General features: G+C 41.4%; 1 protein-coding gene across 1 annotated transcript in view; it reads left to right on the top strand.

Moving 5' to 3' along the window:
• The window catches only part of CFAP65 (cilia and flagella associated protein 65), a 384,606-nt gene that overhangs the window by 265,209 nt on the left and 106,058 nt on the right, over positions 1–13,339 (top strand). Inside the window, exon 25 of the mRNA XM_053698151.1 lies at positions 12,904–13,047. Within this exon, the coding sequence (XP_053554126.1) occupies positions 12,904–13,047 (144 nt within the window). The remainder of the gene's footprint in view (positions 1–12,903; positions 13,048–13,339) is intronic.

Genomic DNA, 13,339 nt, shown 5'->3' with positions numbered 1-13,339 from the left:
TCTGCCAGACAATAATCACAAACAGAAAGAAAAAAAGAGGGTCAATTTCCAGGCCAAGGTCAGATCAGGATTAGTCCAGATAAACGCCAAACAGGATGGAGCAGACACAATCAGAGTCGTAATGGTAAACCAGAGGTTGAGGAGCCGGAAGACAGTGGAAGACACAGGGAAGGCAACAGGTAGCAGAGGCAAAGAAACCATGTTTCTTCTTCCATCTACCTAGTTAGAAGTATGGGAAACAGTTCCTTAAATGGATTGGTTAAATTCTACTCTAGAAAGGCAGATTAACATTATTTTAGAGGATAGTGCCTCTTTTAAGGACATTATGGATAGAAAGCTTAAGGGCTGGTGTGGTTTATGTTTAGTCCAGTTTTGTTAGAATGTACTTGAGAGTTGCTGAGGAGTAATCCACTTGCAGATATTTACCACTCTCTTACATATACCTCTGCTAGGAAACCTGAAGTGGGACAAGTCGACTAGAAAGAAAGGTAGGCAAGTCAGCAGTAAGCCAAAGTCAGCCAGGAAATTTGTCCAGAAGAAGGTCAAGGCAGAAGGCAAGGTCAGGAAGGCCAAGGTCAGCAACAGATAGACAGTCTGCCAGACAATAATCACAAACAGAAAGAAAAAAAGAGGGTCAATTTCCAGGCCAAGGTCAGATCAGGATTAGTCCAGATAAACGCCAAACAGGATGGAGCAGACACAATCAGAGTCGTAATGGTAAACCAGAGGTTGAGGAGCCGGAAGACAGTGGAAGACACAGGGAAGGCAACAGGTAGCAGAGGCAAAGAAACCAGGAACACCTTGACGGGTAACTGGGAGCTGGGAAAACTAATGAATTGTCACTAGAATAACCAAACGAGGAGAGAAAGGCTTCAGAAGCTTTTATAGAGCCTTGTGTGATGACATCATGATTTGCAGGGATGCCAATTGATTGGGTGCACGGGCTAACCCATCAGTGACATCTTTAAATATGAGTGCAATCTTTCACGCACAAGTATAGTTTAGTGCACTTCCAAGTGCATGTGAAGAGGAGAGAGAAAGGGTTAACATGGCCAACATAGACTTTGGCTCTGATAGGACGCCTGTGAATAGCAAGTTACTAGCTGCTTCAGATATCTGCACAACGAGCCAGAACTAGGGTTTAGCGCGACAGTCTAGCGAGTGCACAGTTAAGTATAACTGCAGCTGCATCTTTCTGGTGTGGCAACTTTTTTGGAAGCATTTATCTGGTGAAGCATCCTGTGAGGTGATCCAGGATCGCTTGAAGCTACTAAATATGACTGACAGCTTTATTTGTGATGCAGCTGTGGAGATGATATGCATTATTGTGAAGAGCGCTGCTATGGCTGTACTTGCAAGACTAACTTTATTGCTTAAGCATTGGTTTGCCGACATCATTTCTAAAAGCAGACTGTTATCACTTTCCTTTCAGGGTAAAATCTTGCTTGGTCCAGGACTAAATGAAATTATTTCCACAGTCACTGGAGGTAAGGGAGTTTTCATGCCCCAAGATAAAAAGTCTAAAGATAAGAATAGGCCTTCAGAACGTTTTTGTTCCATTCGAGAGTCCAAATCCCAAAAGGCTATTTCTAACTCTACCGTAGATTGGGGTCACCCAAGACTTCTTGGAAGCCCAGCTTTTACTGGTTCAAGGCCAAAAAGGCAATGATATCCGCCTCCAACTGTATGAAGCATTGCTTCAAGTTACTAAACTTTCCCTTCCCAGAGAGGCGTTACCAGTTTGTAGCACTTGTGTTTGATTTGGCCACAGCCCCCATAATCTTTACTAAGGTTCTGGGATTCTTACAGTCAATGCTCAAGGCATTTTAGAACTCAATGTAGACAACATTCTGGTTTAAGTGCTTTCTTTTTATCAGGCTGTGAAATACACAAACAATGTTCTGCTTTGCAGTCATGGTTGGCACATCAATCTACCAAAGAGCTCTTTGTCTCTTTCTTGGGGTTCGTCATAAATTCAATTTCCATGTGCATGTCTCTGACAAAACAATACAGGAACAAACTGTTACAGACATGTGCTTGACTTCAACACACTCCCTCTCCTTCTTTGATTTAATGCATGGAAGTTGTAGGTCTCGTGGCTGCTTCAGACGCAGTTCTCTTTGCCCTATTATATCTCAGGCCTCTGCAGTTATCCCTATTTCACCACTGCAATGGAGATTATGAGGCCCTATTGCATGGTTGGTGAGCAGTCTAGTAGTCTCTGAGAGCACAGGGAGTTTGGTCTCCTCAGTAGGTGATGTTGCCAATCAATATCCTGGAACTCTGTGTAATCTTCAGAGCCCTCCAGGGTTGGCAAACCTCAGGTGAGTCTCCTTTATTCAGTTTCAGTCAGACAATGTCACAGCAGTGGCTTACATACATTATCAAGGTGGAATTTGGAGTTCCATATCGATGAAGGAAGTGTCCCATATCACGTGAGCAGAATGTCATCATTGCCTGATTTTGGCCATTCACATTCCGGGAGTGAGCTATTAGGAGACTAACTTTCTCAGTCCCCAGCTGCTTCATCTGGGAGAGTGGATTCTCAACCAGGAAGTGTTAAACCAAATAGTGAGGAGTTGATGTTTTCCAGAGAGATTTCATTGGTTCTTTCCTAAATCACAAGCTACTGCATTATTGTGCAGCTCAAGGGACCCTCAAGCGAATCTCATAGATGCCCTGGTAGGTTCCTGGTCATTCAATCTAATATACATTTAATACATCTAATATACATTTCTTTTTAAAGACATGAGGAGTCCACGGATTTCATCCTTACTTGTGGGATTACACCTCCTGGTCAGCAGGAGGAGGCAAAGAGCACCACAGCAAAGCTGTATATATAGCTTCTCCCTTCCCTCCCACCCCAGTCATTCTCTTTGCCTACGTTAGTGATAGGAAGAGGTAAAGTGAGGTGTTAGTTATAGATTCTTCAATCAAGAGTTTATTATTTTTAAAGTAGTGCCAGAGAGTGCTGCTTTGTTCTAGGGTGTAGCCGTAGTCCATATCAGTCTTTACAGTAGAGCTTTTGGTGGCTTAAGAGCAATAGGAACTAGTGGGACATAATTCTCACTGCGCCTCCTATACATTGATGCTGCCCTTCTCCTACCAGCCTAAGCAACATTAACTCAGGCTTTATGGTTTTTAACAGGGCTATGGGAGGAAGAGGACCTCTTAAACCTGCTGAGCTGCCCTGCTGTCGGGCAGAATACAAAGGTAAGTGCTGACTTTATTATTCTGGGTCTGAAAGATTCTGGACAGAGGAAGTAGCACTTTTTGGGACATAAAAACTCCTACATATATCTAAAGGGAGGATTCTGTGACAGCATTTTCTTCGCAGGCACTGGGGCTGAGGAGATTGGAAGGTGGCTTCTCTGGGGTTTTGTATAGATTCAATTACGCAGCAGACTTAACATTACTCTGTTAATATGTTAATTTTATTGACCAAGCTGACTACCGAGCTGACTACAAGAGGGCTCAGGGAGTGTTATTGTTTTGTGTACGGTACTGTACTTTGCCCCCAGGTTTTAAATGTAAGGTTCAGACCTCCCAGAGTACTAATTCTGAAAATAGTTATGGCGACCGGGAGAGGTGTGTGGAACGCCCACGACGGGCGGGGTTATGTTTGGCGCCGTTTTTGGAGCGCAATTTTCTATCTCTCGGCAGATTAAGGGGATGTGTGTTTCACGCCCACAAGGGAGGAGTTATGTCCGACTGAGACTGCACTCGCTATTTTCCTTCCATTCATCGGAGGGTTGGCGGTTTTTCTCTCCTAGCACAATACTTAGTGCTGTCGTTAGGTGACTCCGGACCTGCTTGTGATTTATGTGAGGTTACATTTAAGCATGAAGTTCTGATGCTCACCTCAGCAAGGGTTATCTGAGATGTGCGTAGGGGACATGATTCTTACGTACTATTCTAGTTTTTTTCTGCACATACAAATAAAGAGTTGCTGTTTAAAATTTAAAGTAACAGTAACGTTTGTTTAGCTGTTAATTTTATTAAAGGAGTTTCAATTTTTTCTTTGTTATTTCATCCGTTGTGATTTGGATGGCACAAAAGCACACAAAAATAAAGAGTTAGATTTAAAGAGATAGTAACGTTTTTTAATGTGTGAATTCTATTACAGACTTGCAGCTGTTTATTGGTTACTTCATCCTTTATGGACTTTGGATGGAATAAAAGCACACAAAAATAAAGAGTTACTTTTAAGATTTAAAGAGACAGTAACGTCTTTTATGTGTAAATTTTATTAAAGAATTTTCAGCTGTCTATTTGTTCATTCCTCCTTTGTATCTTAGGAGGGCATAAAGACACAGAACCATAAGTTACTTTTACGATTAAAGAGACAGTAACATTTTTTATGCCACAAAATTCTCTTATAGTGTCCCACTACATTTTTTGGCCCACATGCAGTGCCCTGCGCTTCCTTTTACACTCCACTCGGAGTTATGATGTATTTTATGGTTTTCTCACGAGGTAGAAAACATTGCTAGAGGACATTTTTCAGTAGTTGTTTTTTTCCTAATGGTTCTTCCATGTTTCTGAAGAGGGGAAGATACTTTGGGATTATCTGTAAGAGAATTCTCAGACTCAGATGGAATTGTTACTTGAGGAGTTTTTTTTTTTATCTAGCCTGGGCGACCCCAATATAGTACGTCCAGTAAAGACATTTCCGGTGTAACTATACTAGTGCGTCCAGTGAATTACTGGACAGATAGCTCAGCATGCTAAGGCACTGTGGCTGAGCTCGTGGCATCCTAAGGGTTGCAACACTCAGCCTTTCATCTTTCCAAGGTTGATAAAATGAGCAGCGCATTGAGTTCCTTACGGTTACCGGTGATTTGCCGCGCTTTACAAGTACCACTTATGTACATACATTTTACAAAATAAGGATGGACACATTCCATATATTTCCAAATCTGTTTCTCATTGCCGACTCAGCATAAGGAGGCTGGAAACACATTTCGTAGGGGGGACGGAGTAGATTCAGCTTAGCTAGGTGAACTGCTATACCCTTAGAGGGATAGGTCCTTTGGACAAAGATTACAAGTGGGCGGTACTCCAGGGCTTCCAATTGCAACCTGGTGTGTACTTGTATACCGTCACTAGTGCGACGGTGGTTGGTTTGATGCGTTGTCTGATGCTATTAAGTCAGAAGCTTCCCTGGATAAAACCCAGGACAGGATTAAAAACTTTCAATATGGCATAGTTTGCTCTGTTCCAACTGTCAGAGTTTTATGGTTAGAGCTTTGTTCTACGAACATATGCACTATGTCTAAGCTTTTAGTGATTCCTTACAAGGAGAAGTCTCTGTTGGGACCTGGCTGGATGGAAATATTCTCTTTTGAAATTTTAAAGTGTTATAAAAAAAAAAAGGATACAAATATCCTGCTGTTGACTCAAAGACAGCATGAAGGACATGCCCCCGATCCAGGATCAGACCTTGTAGGGGGCAAACTTTCCGTCTTCGCTTAGGCTTGGGTTTGAGATATTCAGGATCCTTGAGCAATAGCAAATAGTGTCCCAGGGATACAAATTTGAGTTCAAAAGTTTTCCTCCCAGAGGCAGGTTTCTGTTTTCAAGATTATCTGCAGATCAGACAAAAGGAGAGGCGTTCTTACACTGCGTAGGAGACCTCTCACATCTAGGAGTGATTGTTCCAGTTCCAATATAGGTACAGGTTCTGGGTTTCTTATCCCAAATGGGTTGTGGTCCTAAAGGAGGAGGGAACCTTCAGACCACTTTTTAGTCTACTAAAAATGTTCAGTCGACAGTCTCAAGATGGAAACTATTTGTTTCATTCTTTCCTTGATCCATAAGGGTCAATTAAAGGGACACTGTACTCAAAAATTTTCTTTTGTGATTCACATAGAGCATGCATTTTTAAGCAACTTTCTAATTTACTCCTATTATCAAATTTTCTTCATTCTCTTGGTATGTTTATTTGAAAAGCAAGAATGTAAGTTTAGATGCCGGCCCATTTTTGGTGAACAACCTTGGTTGTCCTTGCTGATTGGTCAGCACCAATAAACAAGTGCTGTTGATGGTACTGAAGCAAACATTTGCTGGCTCCTTAGCTGAGATGCCTTCTTTTTCAAATAAAGATAGCAAGAGAACAAATTCAAATTGATAATAGAAGTAAATTAGAAAGTTGCTTAAAATTGCATGCTCTATCTGAATCATGAAAGAAAAAAATTTGGGTTCAGTGTCCCTTTAACCCCTTAACGACCAAGGACGTATGCCATACGTCCTCAAAAAAAATACACTTAACGCCTGAGGACGTATGGCGTACGTCCTCGGTCTGGAAAGCAGCTGGAAGCGATCCTGCTCGCTTCCAGCTGCTTTCCGGTTATTGCAGTGATGCCTCAACATCGAGGCATCCTGCAATAACCCCCCTTGGCCATCCGATGCAGAGAGAGCCACTCTGTGGCCCTCTCTGTACCGGACATCGATGGCCGGTTTCGTTGGTGGGTGGGAGCCAGTCTGGGAGGCGGGTGGGCGGCCATCGATGGGCCGTATGATGTGGAGGGGGGCGGGATCGTGGGCGGGATCGTGGGCGGGAACGCCGGGTGCGCGCGCGGGGGTAGGGAGCGGGTGGGAACCGCTACACTACAGAAAAATGATGGGAGAAAAGTGTCAGTGATTGCCAAATATATTTAAATATATGTCGATCTAAGAGATCTGGGAGGGGGTGGTGGATTGGTCTTTTGGGGGGGCAAGCTACACTACAGAAAATTATTTAAAAAAATAATAAAAACATGTTTTACTATAAACTGGGTACTGGCAGACAGCTGCAAGTACCAAAGATGGCTACAAATAAGTTAGAGGGGGATGGGTAAAGAGCTGTTTGGGGGGTATCAGGGAGGTTGGGTGCTAAGGGGGGATCCTCCAGAGCAGCATATGTAAATATGCCTTTTTTTTATTTATTTTTTATCAAGGATAGCTTTTTTTTTTTAGTACTGGCAGACTTTCTGCCAGTACTTAACATGGCGGGGACAATTGTGGGGTGGGGGAGGGAAGAGAGCTGTTTGGGAGGGATTAGGGGGTGTAATGTGTCAGGTGGGAGGCTGATCTCTACACTAAAGCTAAAATTAACCCTGCAAGCTCCCTACATGCTACCTAATTAACCCCTTCACTGCTAGCCATAATACACGTGTGATGCGCAGCGGCATTTAGCGGCCTTCTAATTACCAAAAAGCAACGCCAAAGCCATGTATGTCTGCTATTTCTCAACAAAGGGGATCCCAGAGAAGCATTTACAACCATTTGTGCCATAATTGCACAAGCTGTTTGTAAATGATTTCAGTGAGAAACCTAAAATTGTGAAAAATTTTACTTTTTTTTTTTTATTTAATCGCATTTGGCGTTGAAATGGTGGCATGAAATATACCAAAATGGGCCTAGATCAATACTTAGGGTTGTCTACTACACTACAATAAAGCTAAAATTAACCCTACAAGCTCCCTACATGCTCCCTAATTAACCCCTTCATTGCTGGGCATAATACACGTGTGGTGCGCAGTGGCATTTAGCGGCCTTCTAATTACCAAAAAGCAACACCAAATCCATATATGTCTGCTATTTATGAAAAAAGGGGATTCCAGAGAAGCATTTACAACCATTTGTGCCATAATTGCACGAGCTGTTTGTAAATAAATTCAGTGAGAAACCTAAAGTTTGTAACAAAATGTGTGAAAAAGTGAACAATTTTTTTTATTTGATCGCATTTGGTGGTGAAATGGTGGCATGAAATATACCAAAATGGGCCTAGATCAATACTTTGGGATGTCTTCTAAAAAAAAATATATACATGTCAAGGGATATTCAGGGATTCCTGGAAGATATCAGTGTTCCAATGTAACTAGTTTGAAAAAAAGTGGTTTGGAAATAGCAAAGTGCTTCTTGTATTTATTGCCCTATAACTTGCAAAAAAAGCAAAGAACATGTAAACATTGGGTATTTCTAAACTCAGGACAAAATTTGGAAACTATTTAGCATGAGTGTTTTTTGGTGGTTGCAGATGTGTAACAGATTTTGGGGGTCAAAGTTAGAAAAAGTGTGTTTTTTTCCATTTTTTCCTCATATTTTATATATTTTTTTATAGTAAATTATAAGATATGATGAAAATAATGGTATCTTTAGAAAGTCCATTTAATGGCGAGAAAAACGGTATATAATATGTGTGGGTACAGTAAATGAGTAAGAGAAAAATTACAGCTAAACACAAACACTGCAGAAATGTAAAAATAGCCTTGGTCCCAAACGGTCAGAAAATGGAAAAGTGCTGTGGTCATTAAGGGGTTAATGACATCAGTGGATTTAAAGGACGCGTACTTTCATGTGCCATTCTCGAGAATCATCTCAAGTTCTAAGGTTTGTCTTTCTAGACAAACGCTTTCAGTTTGTGTTTTTTTCTTTGGGTCTTACCACAGCTCTCAGTTCTCATAAAGGCTCCGGGATCGCTGTTGGCAGTGCTTCGGTTTGGGACATTGCAGTGGTGCCCTATCTGGACGAAATCCTAGTCCAGGTGCCATCTTTATAGCAAGTAAGATTTTTCAAGGACATGGTGTTTTCCTTCCCGTGATCTCATGGGGTGAAGGGTAAATTTGGAAAAGTGTTTCTTAGTCCCAAGCACAAGGGTAGCTTTCTGGGGAATCATACTTAATTACGTATCAATGAAGATTTTTCTGACAGAGGTCATGAACTCAAAGTTTATCGATACTTGTATAATCCTTCAGTCCACTCCTCGGCCTTCAGGGGCTCAGGGCATGGAGGTAATCGGGCTGATGGTGACGACTTTGGACATCATCATGTTTGCTCGGTTCCATCTCAGACCTCTTCAGCTAAACATGCTCAGGCAATGGAACGGGAATTAGGCAGACTTGTCTTCTCGGATAATTCTGGATCAGGAGACGAAGAGCTCTCTTCAATGGTAGTTGTCTCTGGATCATCTCTCCCAGGGGTCTTGCTTTCGCAGACCATCTTGAGTGATTGTAACAACAGACACCAGCCTTCTGGGGTGGGGAGCAGTCTGGGGTTCCCTGGAGACTCAGGGAGTTTGAACTCTGTCAGAGTCTGTTCTTTCTATAAATATTCTGGAGCTGATAGAGATCTACAATGCTCTTCTGGACTGGACTCGGTTAGTCGAGGTCCAGTTTTATTAGGTTCTAGTCGGTCAGCTTATTGTTCAAGCTTGCATCTATCATCTGGAAGGAACGAGGAGTTTTTTAGCGATGATAGAGGTAGTCAAAGTAATCTAGTGGGCAGTAGTCTATTTTGGTTACCTATCAGCGATCCACATCCCAGGGGTGGACAATTGGGAGGCGGATTTCCTGAGCAGGTAGACTTTTTCTCCAAGGGAGTGGGAGCTCCATCCGGAAGTGTTCTCTAACATAGTTTTCCATTGGGGTCTCCCAAGAATGGGATTTCATGGCGCCCCGTCAAAATTCCAAGCTCCCGAGATTTGGATCAAGGTCCAGGGACCCCTCTAGCGGATCTGATAGATGTTCTGGTGGTTTCTTGGTCCTTCAATCTTGCATGCCTTTTTCCTCCGTTTTTCCTTTTTTTCGTTTTTCCTTTTTCCTTCCTCGAATCATTGCTCGAATCAAGCAGGAGGAGGCATCAGTGATCCTCATGGCTCCGGCGTGGCCTCGCAGGATTTGGTATGCAGACCTGGTGGACATGTCATCTCTGCCACCTTGGAGATTTTCATTGAGGAGGGACCTTCTCATTCAAGGACATCTCCTTCACCCTAAATCTATTTTCTCTGAAGCTGATTGCTTGGAGTTTGTACGGTTAATCCTATCCAAGCGGGGGGGTTTCTGATTCGGTCATAGAGACCATGATGCAGGTTCGTAAGCCGGTAACTAGAAGGATTTACCATAAGATATGGCGTATCTATCTTTATTGGCGTGAGTCCATGAGCTACTCATGGAGTAGAGTTGGATTCTCAGAATTTTGTCTTTCTCCACGAGGGTTTGGAGAAAGGTTTTTGTTTACAAGTTCCTTAAATGATCTAATTTCTGCCTTGTCTATTTTGTTACACAAACGTCTGGCAGATGTTCCAGATGTGCAATCTTTTGTCAGGCCTTGTTTAGGGTCAGGTCTGTGTTCAGAACAGTTATTCCTCCATGGAGTCTAAATTTCGTTTTTAAGGTCAAGGGGCTCCGTTTGAGCCTATGCATTCCTTAGATATTAAGTTGTTATCTTGGAAAGTTTTATTCTTATTTTCCATTCGGATAAGGTAGTTTTACGTACTATTCTAGGTTTTCTACCTAAGGTTGTTTCAGACAGAAACTTTAATCTGGAGATTGTTGTTCCTTTCTTGTGTCCTAATCCTTCTTCTCAGAAGGAACATCTTTTGCACAATTTGGACGTAGTCTGTGCTTTATAATTTTACTTACAAGCGACTAATGACTTCGTAAATCGCCTTCTCTATTTGTCATTTTTTCTGGAAAACTTAAGGGTCAGAAAGCTACAGCTACCTCTCTTTCTTTTTGACTGAAGAGTATCATCATCATATGAGACTGCTGGACAGCAGCCTCCTGACAGAGTTACGGCTCATTCCACCAGGACTGCTGCTTCCTCATGGGCATTCAAAAATGATGCTTCTGTTGAACAGATTTGCAAGGCTGCAACTTGGTCCTCTCTACACACTTTTTCTAAATTTTACAAATTTGATACTTTTGTTTCGGCTGAGGCTGTTTTTTTGGGAGATGGGTTCTTCAAGCAGTGGTGCCTTCCGTTTAGGTTCCCTGTCTTGTCCCTCATCGTGTCTTTAAAAAGAAAAGAAAATGTATGCTTACCTGATAAATTTGTTTCTTTTTAGACACGATGAGTCCACGGCCCACCCTGTTCTATGAGACAGGTTATTAATTTTTGTAAACTTCAGACACCTCTGCACCTTGGCTTTTCCTTTCTCTTCCTAACTTCGGTCGAATGACTGGAGTGGGAGGGAAGGGAGGAGCTATATATACAGCTCTGCTGTGGTGCTCTTTGGCTCCTCCTGCTGACCAGGAGGCGTAATCCCAAAAGTAAGGATGAAATCCGTGGACTCATCGGTCTAAAAAGAAACAAATTTATCAGGTAAGCATACATTTTCTTTTTCCTTCATTTGTGTTGCTATCCAGAGTTATAGCAAGAATTCAACAAAGCTTTAAACATTCTGAGTGCTTCAGCTTGGCCTCTCAGGACTTGATACGCAGATTTGATTCAAATGTCCTCTTGCTTGCCTTGGCGGCTCCCTCTTAGAGAAGAGATCTCTTTTTGGCCTTGTGTACTAAAATAGAATATTGTTGGAATTCTTTTCACATTCCTATAGATCATGAGTTTCTACAGGATGGCCTGGTGAAGGGCTTATCACTCTTCGGGCTCTTCAGGTTTGTTTGTGCTTATCTGTTCTTTGTCACAAAAAGATTGCCAAAATTCCCCATGATCAAACTTTGATTGGGATTAGGCCGATAATTTCACCATTTACTTCATTGGAGTCTTTATCTGGTTTTGAAAGCTCTTCAGTTCTCTCCATTTGAACCTATACATGGATTAGACCTTCAACATTTGACCTGGAAGGTTCTTTTCCTTTTAGCCATTTATTCTGCTATAAGTGTCTCTGAGAAATCCTTATTTCTTGATTTTTCATCAGGATTAGGTTGTGCTATGAACAAGTTATTCCTTTCTTCTAAAGTTAGTATCTGCAGATATGATTAATCAGGAGATTGTGGTTCCTTTTTTGTGCCTGGCTCCAAGGAATTCTAAGGAGCTTTTCCTTCACAACTTGAATGTGATAAGAGCTCTTACATTCTATGTGGAAGCCACAAAATCTTTCAGACTTTTTTCTTCCTTGTTTCTTCCTTGTTTGTCCATGTCCGTGTCACAAAGCTACGGCAGTTATTTTAGCCTTAATTTGTAAGGCATATTTGGTTGCAGGGGAAACTACTCTTAACCCAATATTGCTCATTCCAGTTGCTACTTCTTAAGCCTTCCAAAATGTTGACAGAAAATTATGGTGGCTACTTGGTCTTCTTTGCTCACTTTCACCAAATTCTGCCATTTTGACAATTTAGATTTTTTTTACCATTTCCATATTACTTGTATCCTTTATTGAAAAGTAGGCTCAGAAGCAGCAACACACTACTGGGAGTTAGCTAAATACATCTCGTGAGCCAATGGCAGGGGACATATATTTGCAGTCACCAATCGCCAGCAAGCTCACTGCAGTGCATTGTTGCTTCTGATCCTTGGTATGCTCTTCAACAAAAGATATCAAGACAGCAAAGCAAACTTTATAATAGAGGTACATTGGAAATTTGTTTAAAATTAAATGCTCTATCTGAATCATGAACGTTTAATTTTAACTTTACTGTCCCTTTAACCCTTTGTGCCAGTACTATAGTGTTAACATTGGAAAGAAGTTCTGATGTAAACAATATTAGTAAAAATGAAATCACTTATTCGTCGATGTGATCTTGTTATTTCAAAGCCATGATCGGATCATGGGGGCTGCTTATGCTACTAGGCACGCACCCCCCCCCCCCCCCAGGCATTTTCTTAACTACATTAAATGGGGAAACTGCAGGACGCTGTATAAGGTAGGAAGTTCCATGCCATGGAATGTCCAAACAGTGTGAAGGGTTTAAATCTCTGATATGTTGGGGTGTTTTACACCCTCTTAGTGGACTGGAGTGTAATCCCACATGTAAAGTCTTGTGGTCTCTTACTATCATGAAAGAAATGATATTATCATGTAACCATCAATTTTATTTTTTAGAGCTAAATTTCATGAAAAAGGGGCAAAATAAATTGTATTGAAAAGTTGTTTTACTATGCATGACTAAACCTTCTATATTAAAATCTCAAATGCTTACTGTTGCTTTAAGTGCAGTTTTTCATCTTCATCTGTTACAGGTGGCACACCTGTCCCAGCAGATTGTACACTTTGGAGACATTCCGGTATTTTGCAAATCCAGCCGTCTGCTGTTCATTAACAACACTTCCAAGAGTGAGACAATATTATTTAACTGGTACGCAGGATCAGCTACTGCCAGGGAGGTGAGTGCAACAGGAAGTACAGATATTCTTACACTAAATAGGTTAAATATCCTAGAGCATTGTGGGTATCAGTTATTTCAGTGTGTATTGTGTAAAACAGCAAGTCCTAACCAAGTATTATGGATGAGTTTCAAGTGTTACTTTGTAATTCAGTATCCATTGTATGAATATATTTGCTTGAATCTTTATGGTAACTAATGTACTAAATTAAAAGCACTTGTTCAAATATGGATTTGTCTTTCTATGCTCCATTCTTCATTAGAAGTAGAAACAATGCAGCACTATCAGGTTT

This window comes from Bombina bombina, chromosome 1, assembly GCF_027579735.1.
Source record: "Bombina bombina isolate aBomBom1 chromosome 1, aBomBom1.pri, whole genome shotgun sequence".
NCBI lineage: Eukaryota > Metazoa > Chordata > Amphibia > Anura > Bombinatoridae > Bombina > Bombina bombina.
This window is presented reverse-complemented; position numbering and strand designations above follow the sequence as displayed.